This window comes from Mus caroli, unplaced genomic scaffold (genome assembly GCF_978045245.1).
Source record: "Mus caroli unplaced genomic scaffold, Mus_caroli_1 scaffold_2, whole genome shotgun sequence".
Taxonomy (NCBI): Eukaryota; Metazoa; Chordata; class Mammalia; order Rodentia; family Muridae; genus Mus; species Mus caroli.
In genome coordinates, this window is record NW_028227257.1 from 14,959,010 (window position 1) to 14,977,105 (window position 18,096).

The following is an 18,096-nucleotide window of genomic DNA, read 5'->3' on the forward strand; positions in this document are numbered from 1 at the left end:
TTTATGTCATAAGTTTATGTCATAGGTTGATAAGGTTTAGGGAGTTATAGCAGAATCCATTACATGTCATCCCGTTAAGACGAGTACCTGACTGAACATTCATTATCTATTTTCTAACTCCATAAGTTTGTTTTAAGTTTAAAGCAATAGTTTCTATGTCACAAGTTAGCACAGTTTCATCAAGAGGCAAATCGTCTGCTTTGTGCCATATTATTTTGAAGTCTTGCATAGATAAACTAGTCGATCCCTTATTTTTTTTTTGTCCTTGCACTTAAAATAAATTGTCCATTCCCAGTTTATGACCTTTAGTTACTAAAGAGTGGCCTCACTCCTAACCTAGGAGGAATGTTCTCCTGGATTGTAATTTTGTTTTGGTTTTGGTTTTTGGTTTGTTTTTTCAAGACAAGGTTTCTCTGTATAGCTCTGGCTGTCCTGGGACTCACTTTGTAGACCAGGCTGGCCTAGAACTCAGAAATCCACCTGCCTCTGCCTCTGGAGTGCTGGGATTAAAGGTGTGCGCCACCACGCCCGGCTTTAACTGTAAATTTGTTCTAAGCTTCCTTTCTTTTCCTAGTGCAATTAGCCTGTGATGCATGAGAGTTTACAGAGCTCTATTTGCAGCTTTTATTCTACGGGAGGGGGTGAAATTACTTGTTTCAATTTAAGAGGTCTATGAAATCATTATCAGGGATTATGAAATCATCAATTTGAAGTATACAGCATTACCACATAAGAAAACATCTTCATGTTGACCTGCAGGAAATTTGACCAATAGGGTGGTGGGCTGGTGCCCAGGAATCACTAGGCTATGTAACAGCGGCAGGAAAGGTGTATCAGCATCGAGAAGCAATCCTGAGATGAAGTCTCTGGGGACTTTGCCTCCAGAGCACACCCATCGCACCCATGCCAAATGGAGGGGCATCTCCAGAAAATTCACTTGTTTGCCGTAGCCTTTCCTTGTCCTATTAACTTTGTGTAATATAAATTACAATATATAATTTCACATCTTCCAAATACCCCCATGCTCCTCTCCTCTTTTGACCCACCCAGTATCTTCCCAACCATCACTCGACTAGCCACACCCCTGTGTGTCTGCTTATATACCTCCCAGTCATCCTACCTGCCTTGCTCAAATAGAGAGATATACTGAGAGTTTATCTTAACCCTGTCCTGCTTTAAGGACCAGTTGCTAGACAGTGACCTGCTGGATGGCTCTCAGAGCCTGTCTGGGAGAGCAGATGTCCAAGTTAGCAATGCAGTCAGATGCACTAGGAGCAGTGCTGGGAGCCATCCACACAACAGGGCCTGGTCTGATGGAGAAGCATGAGTTGCCACATACAGGTCAGTGCATTCTGGTTCTCCCTAAATCACTCATTCTGAGCAGATTTCTCCTAGATCGAAGGTATACGAAGGCTATGACCTTCTGTGAAAGAAAGAAGAAAAGGAAGGCAAGGACCAGCTGAGTGTGTCCTAACCAGCTTGTTCCATGAATTAAGTTAAGTGTTAGAAGGAGCCCAAACCCAAGATACATCCTAGGCCCTAAAGACATACATTTCATGTCAGCTGCTTGGAAAATGACATGCACGTGTACTGACATGCAACTCAGACAGGTCAAACAGAATGTGGTGGAATAACCTGGACATGTTAACATCTTTTTCTCCCTGAGAGAGTTTAAGGAAGAAGGCAGATTTAGCCTTCAGGGGTCATCAGGAAGTGTTTTAACTGTAGTCCTTCAGCCTGTCTCTACTGGCATGGGCTACTTTTGTTCCCTTCAGATTAGGGTTACAATTCTTTCCTTCAAGTCTACGATAAATTAGATCCCCATCACCAGCCAGAAGACTCCGTAGTGGCCTGAGGTGGAGAATCACAGACTCGGTGCCCTGGAATCCTGTCTCGCACAGACTCCCTAGTGGCCTGAGGTGGAGAATCACAGACTCTGTGCCCTGGAATCCTGTCTCGCACAGACTCCCTAGTGGCCTGAGGTAGAGAATCACAGACTCGGTGCCCTGGAATCCTGTCTCGCACACTCACTGGCTGGATGACACTTGTTAGAATCCTTTCTGCTCTGGGTCACGTAATCCCTGTTGCAAGATAAAATACCTCATGGCCTTCCAGATTAGAAACACCAAGTTTTCACCTGCTAGCTGTCTTTGAGAGAATACAGAAGTCCAAGAAGATCAGGCTGTTTAGTGGAAATTCTATTTCTAAGACCTGAGATGTAGGTCCATGGGAGAGTGTTTCCCAGCCTATGCAGATCTGGGCTTAATCCCCAGCAAAATTATTTTAGCATTTTTGTGAAATAATCCTTAAGTGACATTGCAAATCTGCTGATATGGGATTTCCATGGGGGTTCTGCCTCTGATCCCGAACTTCGTGGTCATTTCATCACTTAATGATGAGGCTGTGTGCTTAACTATCACATAAAACAAGTTGAGAACAATGACGTGCACAACATGTTACCAGCACAGTGAAAGAAAGTAGAATCTGGCTGTTAATATTTTCCCTTCGCAGAGAGCCTCTCTGCCTTCTAGCCCAGGGTTGAGCAGCTGGTACTGTAGATTCACAGCTAGGAGGGGGCTGCTCACGTCTGCACCCTTCTTCTGACAGCACACTTAGTATCCAGCAGCTCTGCAGTGTTGTCCTTGATTCAGCTGTAGTCTCTCAGACCCTCAGTGTCTCCTCAGGCAACACTCTGTCACGTGGTGGAGGCTCCCTGCGGTCTGCAACATTCAACAACACTGTGACAAATGCTATCTAAAGACTCTGTTATCCACCTGGTTTTTCCCCAGCCCTGTGCTCTCTTTGGCAACTCTTTACTCTTTGGCTTTCATTAAAAAAAAAAAGTGTCCCTGAGAGATGATAAACAGGAAAATGGTGGGAAGAAACTGTAGGAGAGGGAGAAGGGAACACAGAGACCTTGGACCTACCATGGGAATAAACATTAGATACTGGCATGAAGAGATATTAAGACAATAGTGTGCTTATCGGAGTGAGTGTTTTTTTAAAAAGTGGTAAATTAATGGTAAAGAGGGCAGTCCATATTAACTGAGTTATCAAGATGAAGGCCTGAGAGGACAGCATTGACCCTTAATGCAGCATGGATGGTGTAAAGTACACTTTGGGCACTACCCTGGTTGACCAGAAGGCTAGCCTTATGCAGTCCAAGCAGAAAGTGAGATGTGGGCTTTCTCCATAGATGTGGGCTGTGAATGTCATTAGCTCCACTTATGATCTCGAGAACTTGGTGTTCCCAGCAAGATAGTAGGTGACTGGCTTTTCTCCAGCTCTTCCAGCCAAGGTACAGCCTATTGAGAGAATCGGTTGGGCGAAGGCAGCAGACATTTCCGTGTTCTAGAACTAGCAGGCAGGCCAGCCCCTCACCAGAATGAAGCTTTCTGGATTTGTGAGCATTCTTGTGCTATTTGGCCTGCTTGCAAAAGTCCAGGGACCCAGTCTAGCTGACTTGCTGACTCCGAGTAAGTACTGCTTTTTCTGGTGTTGTCTGGGAGAAAGGGAAGTTTACTGGAAAGAAGAGACAAAGAACAACTCCTCAGGTGTGGGTCACCTTTCTACAGCTTCTTCCTGGGTGTGGCTCAGGAGAAGAGAGAGATACTTATAAGGTCTCTTAGTGTTACAGTGTCCTCTGTGTTGATACAGGGACAGGGGTCTGGGGAAACACCTTCAAAGTCCCTTTAAAAGGGGGAGGTGGGGAAGGATTATGGTTCCAACATAAATGGGAAGACCTTTCACCTCTTAAAGAAGCAGACAGACATCTTTGTCTGGGGGCTCTGGGGTCAGGGTTGGCAGGTTGTACAGAGTTGGTAGCCCGGTGATCTTGAGCAAAATATTTCATTTCCACGTGTCCTCTCTGGAACTTGATTTCTTCATTTTAAATGAATTTTGGCCCTACAGCTTTGTGGTGAAGAAACAGGACAGAGTAAAGCTTCCCCACGGTGACCGCTCGGCAGGTATTAGCTAACATTTGTTTGTGTTCACTATCTCATTTAATCCTCACAAGAACTCTACGAGAGGAAGTCCAATCGACACTCCTATTTTATTCTTTTAATTTAAAATTTTGGAATTTTAAACATTAAAATATAATTTTCCCTTCCTTTTCCTCCCTCCAATTCCTTTTACATACCTGCTCCCACTCCGTCTGAAACTACGGCCTCTTTGTCTTTAATTGTTGCTGTTATATGTGTATCTGTGTGTGTGTGAGTGAGAGAGGGAGAGAGAGAGAGAGAGAGAGAGAGAGAGAGAGAGAGAGAGAGAGCGCCTAAATAAATAAATACAGCCTGCTGTCTCTGTTTATTATTTTCTGTATGTATATGATTTCAGGGCTGACCATTTGGTATTGGATAAGCAATTAAATTAGGGGGAAATCTTCCCTGGGAAAGAGTATTTCTCCTGGACTCAGCATCCCTTAGTTGTATATAGCTCTTTGTCCATAAACTTCCCTCTTTGAAACTAGAGGACACAGAATTTAAAGAATTTGCCCACCATCACAAGGCTACCAGCATTCAACCAACTAAAATTTTTTCTAAGATAATACCTGTATTAATCCGTTGAGAATTGTATTCAATGTGTTTAGGATCCTGTCTCTCCTCCACAGCGCACACACTCCCAGCAGTTAGGATTCCAAAACCCAGCAGCAGGTGGGGTAGGAATCACTGTGCAATGTTGCCCTCTAGAGGAAAACATCGACACAGCATAACTGAATAGCTAGCATAACTGAAAAGCTGACCCTTGCCTGCCCAACAGATTGTAGGGGCAAGAGTCTACTCCCAAGGAGGCATTCCCAGGGTCTGGAGAGAGTCTGGATTGTTAGGAGATGGATGGAGTGCCCAGGATGTCTAGTACATGAGGCCAAGGTGGCTGTTAAAGGTCCCACAAAGCACAGGGCAGCTCCCATGGCCAACAGGTGATTGTCACCTGTGTCACCTAAATGTCACCAGTATTGAAAAGTTCTGCCCCAGCGGCTGGGGGTATCAGGGATGGAGGGAAGAAGGTTTGGGGGAGTGTTGAAGAGGTTAGAGGGGGTAGTGATGGAAACAGGAGCAAAGAAAAGGCTTCCTTCACGGTGAGCAAACTTGAACATAAGCTTCCCTGCACTCTCAAATCTGAAGGCCTTGAGGCTGAAGGACCGTTTCTTCCCTAGGGAGATGCCCCAGATTCAGAGAGGAGTGTGAACACAAAGAGAAGGACCTTTGTACCAGGGACAGGGACTGCCCGAAGAGAGAGAAGTGCTGTATCTTCAACTGTGGAAAGAAATGCCTAAATCCCCAACAAGGTAATAATACCAAGGGCTTTGGAATAGCACAAGCCCTTTACCATGCCTCCTCTTCTGCCAACCTGGACTGCCAGTGCCCCATGGGTCACTGGGGGTGGGGGGTGGGGCTCTGGGTAAGCTTGCTGCCTTCGGGGTCCTGTGGGATAGATCTATTACAGTTCCTGGTGAGGTTGTGGCAGTGATGTTCTTATCCCAGCAGGTAATTATGAGCCTCAGTTTCCCCAAAATAAATGTTGGGTGCATGGATGCAGTCGAGTCAGACTGTTTCTTGACTGTTTTTCACTGCCACGATTTTCTGAGTCCCACAAGTGGCCATTGTTGTGCTAACAAATGTTATCGGTGACAAGTGAGGTGATTTATCCTCCCAAGCTTCTGATGACTAAGCAATTGCCTCTCTGCCCATATGAACTCGACTCTGTATTAGGAAACCTGCCCTAACATTCCAAACCAGAGCTGCGATCTCAACTCTATTCCTGCCCGCTCTGGATTCCCTAAAGGCTATCTGACATTCTCCATTCGTTTAGAAAGATTTGCTGAGCGTTTCTGACACCCACTTCTTTTCTGAGTTCACTTTGCTCTAACAAAATATATGAGACAGGTTAATTATAAAGAAAAAGGTTTATATAGATGAGGTGTTGAGTCTGGGACTAAATATGATGAGTAGACACCGGCATGGACCCCAGAGGATGATGATGGGTGGGTCACATGATCAACAGAAGCCAAGAGGAGCTGGGGTCCTACAGTCCCTTTGGAGGACATGTTCCAGGTGATCTAGGAGTCTCCCAACAGATCTCACCTCTTGAAGGTACTACAACCTTGTGGACCAGGACTCCAAATCATGAGCCTTGAGTGGGACACACTGTAACCATATCCAAACCATACCCCCTATAATAGCACCTGACTTGTTCTCTGAGGTCAGGGCCAATGAGAAAGGTCTCTAGGCAACTAAACTCAGAGTTGAGTTCAGAGTCAAAGGTAAAAGTGAGGATGAAAAGGCTCACCCAGCAAGAAAATGACTCCAAGAGACCTCAGCGGGGAGTCCAGGGAGACAGAGAGCGAGCATGATGCTTGTCATTATCGGAAAAGGCCCTTAGGACCACAGAGTCCCAGTCTGATGGGCTAGAAGAAGGACTCTTGTCTTAATCCTAAGGACCACGGGCTCAAAGGCAAAGAGAAAGCATGGTCTTTGCTATTTAGTGAGGCCGTGACATGACCAACATGTGTGGTCCTCCAGAACGTGAGGGTGATGGAGGGGGAGGGGACTGGACTTATGTTGGAGGACTTCCAGGACAAGGGAGGTGATGGTGATGGTGATAGCTTCAGCTGGAGACATGGCTCAGAGCAAGGAAGGGTGGGTGGCAGTTGAAAAGTATTGGGGAGCACGGAGTGTGACAGTGGAGCAAGAGTGACAGCCAGGTGACATGCCAGGGGTCTGACACCAGACTTCTGAAATCTGAGTCTCTGGTCCAGTTTTTAAGCATCTTTTAAAAATCTTAACCAAATTAATATTTTTTCTATGCGCTTCCACTTCATGTGATGCTAAAGGCCCTTGGAGCACATCTTACTTCACCTTTACCACCTCTTAAAACTCAATCCTATGCTAGGCGTCAGAAGCCCAAAATGAATCCAGACACAATACCTGCCCGCTGGAGGTTCACAATCCCAGGAACAAGACTGGAGGCATTTTTAAAATAAACAAACAAACAAACAAACAAACACATAAGCGTCAGAAACAAGATGGGAAAATGCAGGCTCGATTCAGGCCACTGGCATGGTGTGAGATAAGGAGCGGAGTTAAGATAGACTTCCCAGAGGAACTGATTTTTAAGAAAGGTTTTGAAAGGAAGAATAAACATTCTGCTATCACGCAGTGGTGCGTGTGGGTGTGCAAAGGTGCAATGGAGCGTGCTGTGCTGAACTGAAAATCGCCACAGTGTGGGGCTTAAAGAGATTCCATTCCATAACCACCCCGTGGATCCTACCTCCAGGGATGCAGATAGTCACCTTAACATCCTCCAGCAAGTGCACGCGCGCCATGTTTGGGGTGTTGAACCGCTGGAGCGTGAGGGGAAAAAAAAATGAGTTCCAACTTCACTTATGGTGGCTCTCAGAGGAAGGAAAGGCATTGTTTTGTTTCGGGCTGCGCACTCTTGAGTTCTCAACTCTGGGGGTCCCTCTGCAGATATCTGCAGCCTGCCGAAAGACTCCGGTTACTGCATGGCTTACTTTCGTCGTTGGTGGTTTAATAAAGAAAATAGCACGTGCCAAGTCTTCATCTATGGTGGCTGCCAAGGAAACAATAACAACTTCCAATCCCAAAGTATATGCCAGAACGCCTGCGAAAAAAAAAGTGAGTCTTGGATGCAAGCTCCCCAATCCCCACACCACGCATGTCCTGCGCATGCCCTGCCCCGCTCTTGCGACCTCCCACCCCATCCCTCCCACACACACACACACACTCCCCCCCCCCCCCCCCCCCCCCGGCATCTAACATCCTCACCAAGGCTGTCCCGGGAAATGTGGGTGTGGGTGTGTGGGTTGGCCTGTCCCAAAGCAGCTGTGTCTTTCTCTGACCTGACAGAGCTACATCTGATCAGGGAAAGAGACAGGACCTCCTGGAAACTGAAGCTGGAAAGATATGGGGGAGTTGGCAAACAAGAATGGATTTAGGAGGGGTGAAGGGGGATGTAGAAAGGTCCCCAAGACAGACTGCAAAATGGTCAAAGAGCGTCCAGACCCTCCCAGGCACTCCTTCCAAAGAACCATCCCAAGCATCAACTTCTTCACTTCTTTTGCCACCAAGCCAATTCTATCCATTTCTCTTCAAAAGAACAGACTGACTTTTGTCTTCATGTTCTTTGAGTGAGCATAGATAATAACAAGCTTCACTATATTTTCACGCCTAGATGGTTGCACTTTTCTCATATTTAACTCAACTCCCGTTGACCAACCCCACTTTGAGTCTCCTCCTAGGATAAGAAGTAGAAACATAACTCCAGGCTCCAGAAACACACCCAGCCCGAGATGCTCAGCTCTGTCTTATCTCTGTGTTCTCAACAGGCAATCTCACCTGAACAGAGGACACGCTGGGAAAATCATCAGGATTTGGTTTCTGCTCCAAGCTCTGTGTGCCTGCTGGGTGCTCCAGACTGGCTTCTGGGGAGCACTTTGAGCACTGCAAGGCCTTGGGTCTTCCCAGTTATGGGATCCTAGGATACCTCCCCTCCCACCATGCCAGTTGCTATCCATAACACCTCCTCTTGGGGTCCCCATCACTAGCTAAGCCTCAGCTGCTCAGCGCCACTGTCAAAAGCTCCCAGTTAATTTCCATGTAGCTCTCGACTTCGTCCAGTAAAGTCTTTGGCTTCACCCTGTGTCTGTGAGACTGAGTGGTCCGCACATCTGCAGTACAGGGAGAGTGATGCCTCTGGTGACGCCAATCAAGGACGTTTACGGAGACATCCTCGAAACCTGGGAAGCCAAGGGAAGATTTTTCTCCTTCCTCTGGGCAACGCCTTGCTTTCAATGCCCCAGAGACTGACTCGGGAAGAAAGAAAGGGGTTCAGGTGGCTTACTTGGGAAATCCCCCCAAGACACGCAAGGTGGAGGAGTAGTGGGTAGAGTGTAGCAGGGACTGTTGTTGCCATGCCTCAACATATTTGATTCCCACCCATTTCACTTACAACAGCAAGAATGTGTCCCAGCACACACACACACACACACACACACACACACACACTTTTTTTTTTAAATCTTTTTCTTTTTTTAATTGAAGTGGTTTCTGAGTTAGTTACTGCTGGGGGAATTGTAACATACTCCTACCAATAAAACGTGCCTCTGAATTTTCTTCATCTATCTCCAGTGACAGGAAAGCTGAGACACTGGTCCAGAGTTTCCTATCCTTCCCAGCCCCCGGATGCTTGAAATATTAAACTCATCTCAGCCCAGAATGTTCCACATTCAAGCTGAGTAGGCTCTAAGGGACCAAAACCCAGAGAGTAAAACTCTGGCATGTGACAGGATGCTATACAGCCACAAACCCCAGGAACCAACACAGGGCTCTGCTGTGGATGCATGTACACTGGTGGCTGGGAACATGGCTAAGGGAGTAAAGAGCTTGCCACACAGGCATGAAGACCTGAGTTCAAATCCCCAAGACCCATGTAAAGCCAGGCAGGGTAGCTCATATCTGTAATTACAGTGCTCCTACATTGAGATGGGATGAAAAACAAACAAACAAAAAAACATAAAAAACAGAAGAATCCCAAGAAATGTGTGCACCAACTAACCTGGGGGATACAGCAGATTATGGTGTGGGAATGGAGACCCCACCTCAAACAAGGTAGAAGAAGAGATCCCATATCAGAGATGGTCCTCTGACTTCCACATGTGAACCATGGAAACCTCAACACACACACACATGCACAGACACACACACACACAGACACACACACACACACACACACATGCTCTACCTGGGCAAGTTAGTCAAATCCTGTGTCGATTCTTTAAAAGGGGTGTGGAGTGAGGTGGGGGGAGGGCTAGAGATGTAGCTCGGAGTGAGTGAGGCCCAGGACTGAACTCATCACCAGCAAAGAAAAAGACAGCAGGAGAATCTGTAAGGTGGGAGGCAGTCTCCGGGGCGGGAGCAGCTGGGAGGCAGTCTGGGGGGGGGGGCGGGGCAGCTGGGAGGCCAGAGAGTGACAGATAGTTCATGAGTCAGGGTTTGCAGCTGGAGAGAAAAACATTTCCGAACCAGTAGATATGACACACAATCTGGGTTGGTTTGCTGTTGTTTTTGTTTTGTTTTGTTTTGTTTTGTATTGTTTTGAGACAGGGTTTCTCCGTGTAACAAAGCCCTGTCCTAGACTCACTTTGTAGACCAGGCTAGCCTTAAACTCAGAGAGATCTGGCTACTTCTGCCTCCTCAGTGTTGAGATTAAAGGCATGCATGACCATAACTGGCAACGATACACAATCTTATGAATGTACTAAGAAGACAGATTCCATGTTCTTGACCTGAAAATGGTCGGTTTTCTCTGGGGGAATTCTAGCACGGTTTGTCAAGGTGGATGCTGTGGAGTTGTCTCTTGCAGTTGCAGATGGGTGCATCAAGTGCATGTGGCTGCTGCCAGCAGTCCCTGCCTCAGTTTACCCCTGCATGGCTCACATTGTGACCCAGGCAGAGAGACATTGAAAGGAGACAAAGGAGACACAAGGTCAAAGCCACAGATAATTAACCCAGAGATGAGAAGAATCAGCGGCCAGGACAGTATGCAGCTCAACTGATCGTTGCTTGCCCAGCATGCGTGAAGAGCTGATTTCACCCCCAGCCCCACACACATTCACTGGGTGAGGTGATGCAGACCTGCGATCCCAGTCCTGTGGAGGTGGATGCAGACAGATCAGTAACTTCTACTACACAGCAAGTTTGAGACCAGCCTGGGAGAGGAAACAAGGGGAGAGGGAGAGAAGGGGTGAGAATGGAAGGAAGGAAAGATGAAACAAAGGGAGGCATGAGGGGGGAGGGTCGCAGAACAGGAACAGAAAAGCAAGATGAGAATTTGGCAAGAAGGGGAAAGGTGAAATTACAAAGAGGGGACTTGGGTATGGTGGGTGGGGATCTTGGGTGTCAACGGCACAACTGAGAAGACGTCACCTCAGTTAAAGAGTTGCCTCCAGATTGGCCTGTGGACATGCATGCCTGTGGGGAATTTTCTGGATTGCTAGTTAATGGTGGGAGTGCTAGCTTTCGGTGAGCAGTGCCGCACGGAGCGGGGGATCCTGGACTGGGCAGGCCAGAGGAAGCAAGCAGTAAGGACCGTACTTCCAAGGCCTCGGCTTCAGGTCCCACGACCAAGTCCTACCTTGGCTGCCTTTCACGATGGGCTGGAACTGTAAGCTGAAATAAACCTTTCCCTCCCTATGTTGCTTTTCCTTAGTGTTTCATCTCGGCAGCAGAAAAGCAGCCCAGAAAACTTCCAGCCTCCAATTTGCCCCTGGGAAAGGTAAGATTCTGGAATTCATATAACTTTTGAAAAGATTCTAGAAGAACTTTAAGCAAGTGCATCCCTCTCCTGAGTAGCCAGAGACTCTCAGCTTGCGGAGGCCCAGACCAGCCTGTCAGATCCCTTACTCCCACAGTTTGCACTGTGGGTACAGCTAGTCCACTGATAGCCTCTGGGGAGGGAATGTACTGGCTCCTGCCCAGAGATGCTTCCTGGACTGTTGGGGCACGCAGCAGAGGCCAGAGCCACTGACAAACTCCTCCTGGTTTAATGCCTCCAAACAGGCTACTGCTTCCTAAAATGAGACTCTGGGGACTTCTGCCATTCCTGGTCCCCTTCGTCCTCCTGTGGAGCATCCAGGAACCTGAGCTGGCAGACGGGTTCTTTATCAGTGAGTACTGGGTCCAGTTCTTAGCACGGAGAGAAGAAACTTGATGGGGTTAGAGAACAAAACACGCTGCAGGTGACAGTGTCTCCCTCACCTCAGCCCCTGGCCCTGGTGGGGTGATGTTTGGTGTCAGTGTTTCCCCATATCCTGGAAAGATGGCCTGGCTGGACACAGCTCTTTGGTCTGTGGTGGTTAACTGCCCACCATTATAAAGAATACTTCCTGGAAGTGCTGGGACTAGTGTGCATTAAATGGACCTGGGGATTAACTAGCCAAAGGGATTTCCACTGAAGGCCCAGCCTCTTCCTAGCACCACCCCATCAGCTCCCAAACCTGCCCACTGCAGCTCCCCAAAGCTTTCCTGTGTCACAGAGGACCTTCCCTGTGTGCTAAAGTGCAGCCCCCAGGAGTCCCTTAGCGTGATGATGCATGGAGATTCTGAGCACTGAAGGCAGTGGTGGAAAGTGGATGCTTAGGAGGTCACGTGAATTCTGAGACCACTTCTCAGGAGCCGTGTGGCTCTGCATGAGTCCATGGAGCCTCCCAGTGCTCTAGGTCCTCTGTTCTGTGTGTGCAACACTGTCCAGGCCCACTCATAATTGTGTAGTGAGGAGTGAGGAGCGAGAAGAACAGACAAGTGCCCGGAAGTACTTCATCAGTATGACCCACTGTTCATTTAACCCTGGTACCTTGCTTGACCAAGGCTTTCCAAACTCTGTCACATTAACCTTCAAAATGACAATCTGGGCAAACAGTGAGAGCAACAGGGGCCAACCAAGGACAAAGCTCAGGATAGTTCTAAAGGGCTGGGTCTCTCCCTGGAAAATCGTAGATAGAGAAGGTCCTGGGACTAGATGCTGAGTTCTTACAGCTGAAGATGTGGCCAGTGTTGTGAAAACCCTGAGCTGCTGAGGGTTGCCTCCTCCTAGTGACAGGTGAGGGACAAACAAGCTTCCTGAACTCTGCAGGCATGCCCTGGGACTGGGAAAGAAGAACAATGTTTCCTTCAACTCCTCACAGGACCACATCTTCTCCTCATATAGGAACATGCCCAAGAGTCAGAGTGAAGTGTGAGGTTGAAGAAAGAAATGAGTGTACAAGGCACCGACAGTGTCCAAACAAGAAGAGGTGTTGCCTGTTCAGCTGTGGGAAGAAATGCATGGACCTCAGGCAAGGTACCTCTCTGGTCCCTGACAGCACTGTCCTCCTGCCCTCACATTGTCCCGCCCCTCTCCTGAATGACTGAAATCCAGTGCTTCTCAAATATGCTCCTGGCATTGTCTACTTGATGCAACTCTTGTAGGTGCTGGGCGGGGACTCCTGTCACCTGTGCTGTAAGGGGTTTCCTCTAGCTCAGCAAACAATGGCATTGGTGGCATGTTTCCTCTCTGAACCTCAGTTTTCCTTCCCTAACATGGATGTAGGTACTGGGTCCTACATCCATGTGATCCCTTGGCTGCCCTGTGGTGCTGTTCTGAGATACTCAGAGGCTATGAAAGACTCATCAAACACCAACAGTGTGTCTGACTGTAGGACAGTATGAGACAGGTGTGTGTGTAACATGGGGCAGGTGTGTGTGTAACATGGGGAAGGTGTGGGTGTAACATAAGGCAGGAATGTATGTAACATGGGGAAGGTGTGGGTATAACATGGGGCAGGTGTGGGTGTAACATGGGTCAAGTGTGGGTGTAACATGGGTCAAGTGTGGGTGTAACATGAGGCAGGTGTAGGTGTAACATGGGACAGGTGTGTGTGTAACATGGGGAAGGTGTGGGTGTAACATGGGGCAGATGTGTGTATGACATGAGGCAGGTGTGTGTAACATGGGGAAGGTATGGCTGTAACATGGGGAAGGAATGTGTGTGTAACATGAGGTAGGTGTGTGTGTAACATGGGGCAGGTGTGTGTGCAACATGAGGCAGATATGGGTGTAACATGGGGCAGGTGTGTGTGACATGGGGCAGGTGTGTGTAACATGGGGCAGGTGTGGGTGTAACATGAGGCAGGTGTGGGTGTAACATGGGACAGGTATGGGTGTAACATGAAACAGGTGTGGATGTGACATGGGGCAGGTGAGTGTGTAACATGGGACAGGTGTGGGGTCTCCTGGCTTCTCTGTCCAGGCCTCTGTCCTCTCTATCACTTCTGGCCTTCTATACTCTGTTCTCTCTGTCACATCCTTGAGTCCTACAAACGACCATCAAAATCATTCCCCCAGTGTTACCAGTCAGCAAATACTCGGGGTGCTCATGACACCCTTGAGGGCTCCACCTGCTCACCGTGGGCAGGAAAGCTTTTCCTGGGGAAGGCATACAGGCCTTGGAAACCGAAGGATGGGTAGTGTGCAGGCAGATGTGGGGAGGGAGAGCTTGACAGACACCAGCAAGTGCTCATGGGAAGGCCCTGGGTTAGGAGACAGGATCAGGACTGGAAATGCTGGCAAGGGGAGAGGGTGAAGCTAGATGAAGAAGGGAACTTGGAGGGTTGGCCTTGAGCCTCCCAGTGATCCAACCGCTGGCTGTGGTCTGCTTGGGTTCTGGTTGTTGAATGAGGGAATCACCTGGAGGCCAGGCTGACCTCAACCTTGTCATCCTCCTGCCTCCGCTTCCTGCTGTCTGGGATTCTAAGTGTGCACCAGCACACCTGCTGTGTCACCTACATTTAATTCCCTCACCAGCTATGACATCAGGAGAGTCATGTCACCTCTCCAAGCCTGTGTTCCTCAACTGCATAATGAGAACATTAAGAGGTCTGCCCCAAGATGAGCTCTCGGCATGTGGGAATGCTAAACTTTGTGGCCAGAACTTTAATAGCTAAGTGTGTAGGCTTTGCTGTGGTATTTAATAGTGTGGACATCAGCTGCCCACTAAATGCGTAAGGATGGGATCTTTCTTTCTTTCTGAGAACGTTCCTGAAACATTCATGCAAATGAGAAGCTCAGGACTGCTGTGCCAGGGTACGGCTCCATGTTCTGAAGCAATCAGAAAATATGAACAAACTCAGGATAAACCTACATTCCAGACATTAAAAAGCCCACGTGGAAATCATGGAGTAGAGTGGACCTGGGAAGCATCAGAAAGGCATTGACACCTGGGAAGGTTTGGATATTGGCGGAGCTTCCATATAGCTCAGGGCAGCCTTGAAATTACTGCAATCCTCCTGCCTCAGCCTCCTAAGTGCTGGCATGTCAGGCAAATGCCACCATGGCTGGCTATAGAAAGAGCTTTGAAGAATAAATAGCAGTGTGCCTTGTTAGCAAGGGAAGCTCAGGCATTGAGCAGGTGTGAGGACATGGAGACGAGAGGACCTGCAGACAGGAGGACATGGAGATGGGAGGACCTGCAGATAGGAGGACATGGAGACAGGAGGACATGCAGACAGGAGGACATGGAGACGGGAGGACCTGCAGACAGGAGGACATGGAGACGGGAGGACATGCAGACAGGAGGACATGCAGACGGGAGGGAGGACCTGTAGACAGGAGGACATGCAGACGGGAGGACATGCAGACAGGAGGACATGCAGACGAGAGGACATGGAGATGGGAGGACCTGCAGACAGGAGGACATGGAGACGGGAGGACATGCAGACAGGAGGACATGCAGACAGGAGGACATGCAGACGGGAGGGAGGACCTGTAGACAGGAGGACATGCAGACGGGAGGACATGCAGACAGGAGGACATGCAGACGAGAGGACATGGAGACGGGAGGACCTGCAGACAGGAGGACATGGAGACGGGAGGACATGGAGACGGGAGGACATGCAGACAGGAGGACATGCAGACAGGAGGACATGGAGACAGGAGGACCTGCAGACGGGAGGACATGCAGACGGGAGGACCTGCAGACAGGAGGACATGTGTAGGACCATGAAAGGCAGCCTGTTTTCTGGTTGAGTTAGGTTTAAACCCTGGAGACCCTGCTGGTGTTCTTGCAAGGAATGGAAGGTGTTTGTTACACTCCCAGATACCAGGCTCCTGACACTAGGCCTCAGCTCTCCATAATTCTGTGGCTATCAGTCATGTAGGGCAACACCCTAAGCCCCTGGTATTCTGTCTGGACTCCACCCCAACAGTTACCTGGCAACAGCCAAGTAAGCTCCTCTCCGCAGTTACATGGCAACAGCCAGGTAGGCCTGGCCCACTATAAAAGGGGCTGCTTGCCCCCTCCCCCTCTCTTACTCTTGCCTCTCTCTCTCTTGCCCTCTTGCTCCCCCCCCCTGCATTCTCTTCCCCCCTCTCTCCACGTGGCCGGCCTCTACTTCTCTACGCTCTCCCTCTCTCTGCCTTTCTCTGCCTCTACTACACTCTTAGCTTCCCTTCCTAGACACTCCTCCCTGCAAAAGGTATTTAACCTCAGGCCCGCCCTGAGACAGGGGGTATGACTTCATTCATCACCACTCTCTTCCATGACAATAAATGCCTTAAAACCATGGACTGCCTCTTCTTATCGGGGTCCGCTATGCTGGAGCAATGGAGCAGGTCTTCCTCTAAAGAGCTGTGCCTACAGAGTGAGTTCCAGGACAGCCAGGGCTGTACTAAAAAGCACTGTCTCGAAAGAAAACAAAACAAAAAAAGCTGCACCTAATCTCAAGCAGGAAGGAGGACTCTCTTCATTTCTCAGCCAAGGTCACCACCAAACCAAGCCACCGCTGAGCAAGCCTTGGACACTCTCTTCCCCTGGGGAACCAGCCAGAGCTCTCTCCCCCAACCCGCACCCTTTTCCCTTCATACCTGGGCCAGAACCAGCCCTGCAGGCCCACGCTCCATTCTCAGCTCTTCCATGGCATCCAGTGCGTCTGCGGTGCCCAAGAGTGAGAACCTGCCGTCCCTGGCCTCCAAGCAGCCCAGGGACCCAGAGCTGGCTCTTCCTTGGTACCCAGTGACCTGTGAGAGTCTGAGCCAACTGTGGCTTCTCACAGCCAGATGCTCGCCTGCTGTGAGGTGCGAGCAGCCCTGGACAGGATGAGTGACACCATTTTAACCCACAGACATGTAGACAGGAGGACAAGCAGATGGGAGGCCCTGGTGACTTTCAGACATGAGTTTGCAAGGATGCAACAAGCAAGGTGGTTCTTCGTGTTACCATCCTGCAGATGAGAAAACCAAGACCAAAGCGGTTCACAGTTCTCATGGAACTGGGAGCACAGCTCTGAGCTAAAAAGAGTAGTGAAAGGGGTGGGGTTGTCCCTTAGGGATACAGGCATCCAAGTATCTGTCTCCTGTGATTTCCCCACAGATGTATGCAGTCTGCCCCAGGACCCTGGTCCCTGCTTGGCCTACCTTCCACGCTGGTGGTATAACCAAGACACTGACCTCTGTACCGAATTCATCTATGGTGGTTGTCAAGGGAACCCTAACAACTTCCCATCTGAAGGTATCTGCACCGTTGTCTGCAAAAAGAAACGTAAGTGCTAAAGATCCCCTCACAGCCATGTTCACCAATTACAAATCGAGATTTGAGCACTGGTCCTTTCCCAGAGCAGGGCAGTAGGAAGGACCTGGGGTGGAGGGAACAGCAGGGAAGCAGTAGGCAGAGGGAACCTGCACATCTGAGGTGAGTCACAGGAGTGCAAAGTTGACAGGAGTGGGGAGCACCCAGAGCAACTCAGAGGAGAAGCACAAGGCCCACCAGGGTCACCACACTGAAGCAACAGGTATACAGTGGCAATCAGAAGGCGTGGTCACGCCGAGCCCAGCACTCACACCTCCTCTGGCTTCCCTGCTTGCCAGAGGCTGTGGAGAGGATCCCATGCCCCCTTCCATTAGCTGAAAGATCTGTGTCCTAAGGTGACTGAAGCCAAGCATGCCCATCTGTATCCTTGTGTCTTGCAGAAATGTCTTCCTGGATATGAGAAGGAGGAGCTGGAGGAAGCTCCAGGTCTTGGCTCCTAATCTGAGGCTTTCTTCCGGGGAACCCAACGCATGCTCCTGATTGGCTGCCAGTGGCCAAGTCTTAGCCACTGAGACTTTGGCTCTTCCCAAAACCAGAACCCTAGACTTTGCTTATTCCCTTCCCCCAACCCCAGCTTCTCTTCAAATGTCATGACCTTCGACCTTTGACCCCCTTCTCAGCCTGGGACTCTCATCACCTCAACTTTCAGGGCTCCGATTTATTCCTATGAAACCTTGTTCTTCCTATTAAAGGATTCTGTGAGTTCTGGTGTCTCAGAGTCTGAGTAACGCATCTGCTGTCTGCAGGGTTCACAGCTGTTCGCAGTCCTCTGCATGCAGGTTTCCCCATCTTCACAGCCCTTTGTGTGCAGATGTTCACATCTGTCCATTGTCCTGTGTATGCAGATTTTCACATATGTCCACATCCCTCTGTATGCATATTTGCATGTTACTATATAGAGACAAGCTTAAAAATTACACACACACACACACACACACACAGAAAGAGAGAGAG

At 49.1% G+C, this 18,096-nt stretch overlaps 2 protein-coding genes across 2 annotated transcripts; both read left to right on the forward strand.

Annotated features, from left to right (window-relative positions):
• The first annotated feature begins 3,317 nt into the window (after positions 1-3,317).
• Positions 3,318-8,419, forward strand: LOC147005735 (eppin). The gene is made up of 4 exons (XM_021155590.2): positions 3,318-3,476; positions 5,159-5,290; positions 7,473-7,640; positions 8,351-8,419. Exons 1-4 carry the CDS (start codon positions 3,386-3,388, stop codon positions 8,362-8,364), a joined length of 405 nt encoding a protein of 134 aa, XP_021011249.1. The 5' UTR covers positions 3,318-3,385; the 3' UTR covers positions 8,365-8,419.
• Positions 8,420-11,531: 3,112 nt separating this feature from the next.
• LOC110289401 (WAP four-disulfide core domain protein 6A) lies at positions 11,532-17,784 on the forward strand. Its single transcript, XM_021155589.2, has 4 exons — positions 11,532-11,689; positions 12,730-12,861; positions 16,927-17,094; positions 17,523-17,784. The coding sequence occupies exons 1-4, from the start codon at positions 11,569-11,571 to the stop codon at positions 17,540-17,542; spliced, it is 441 nt and encodes a 146-aa protein (XP_021011248.1). The 5' UTR covers positions 11,532-11,568; the 3' UTR covers positions 17,543-17,784.
• Positions 17,785-18,096: the final 312 nt, after the last annotated feature.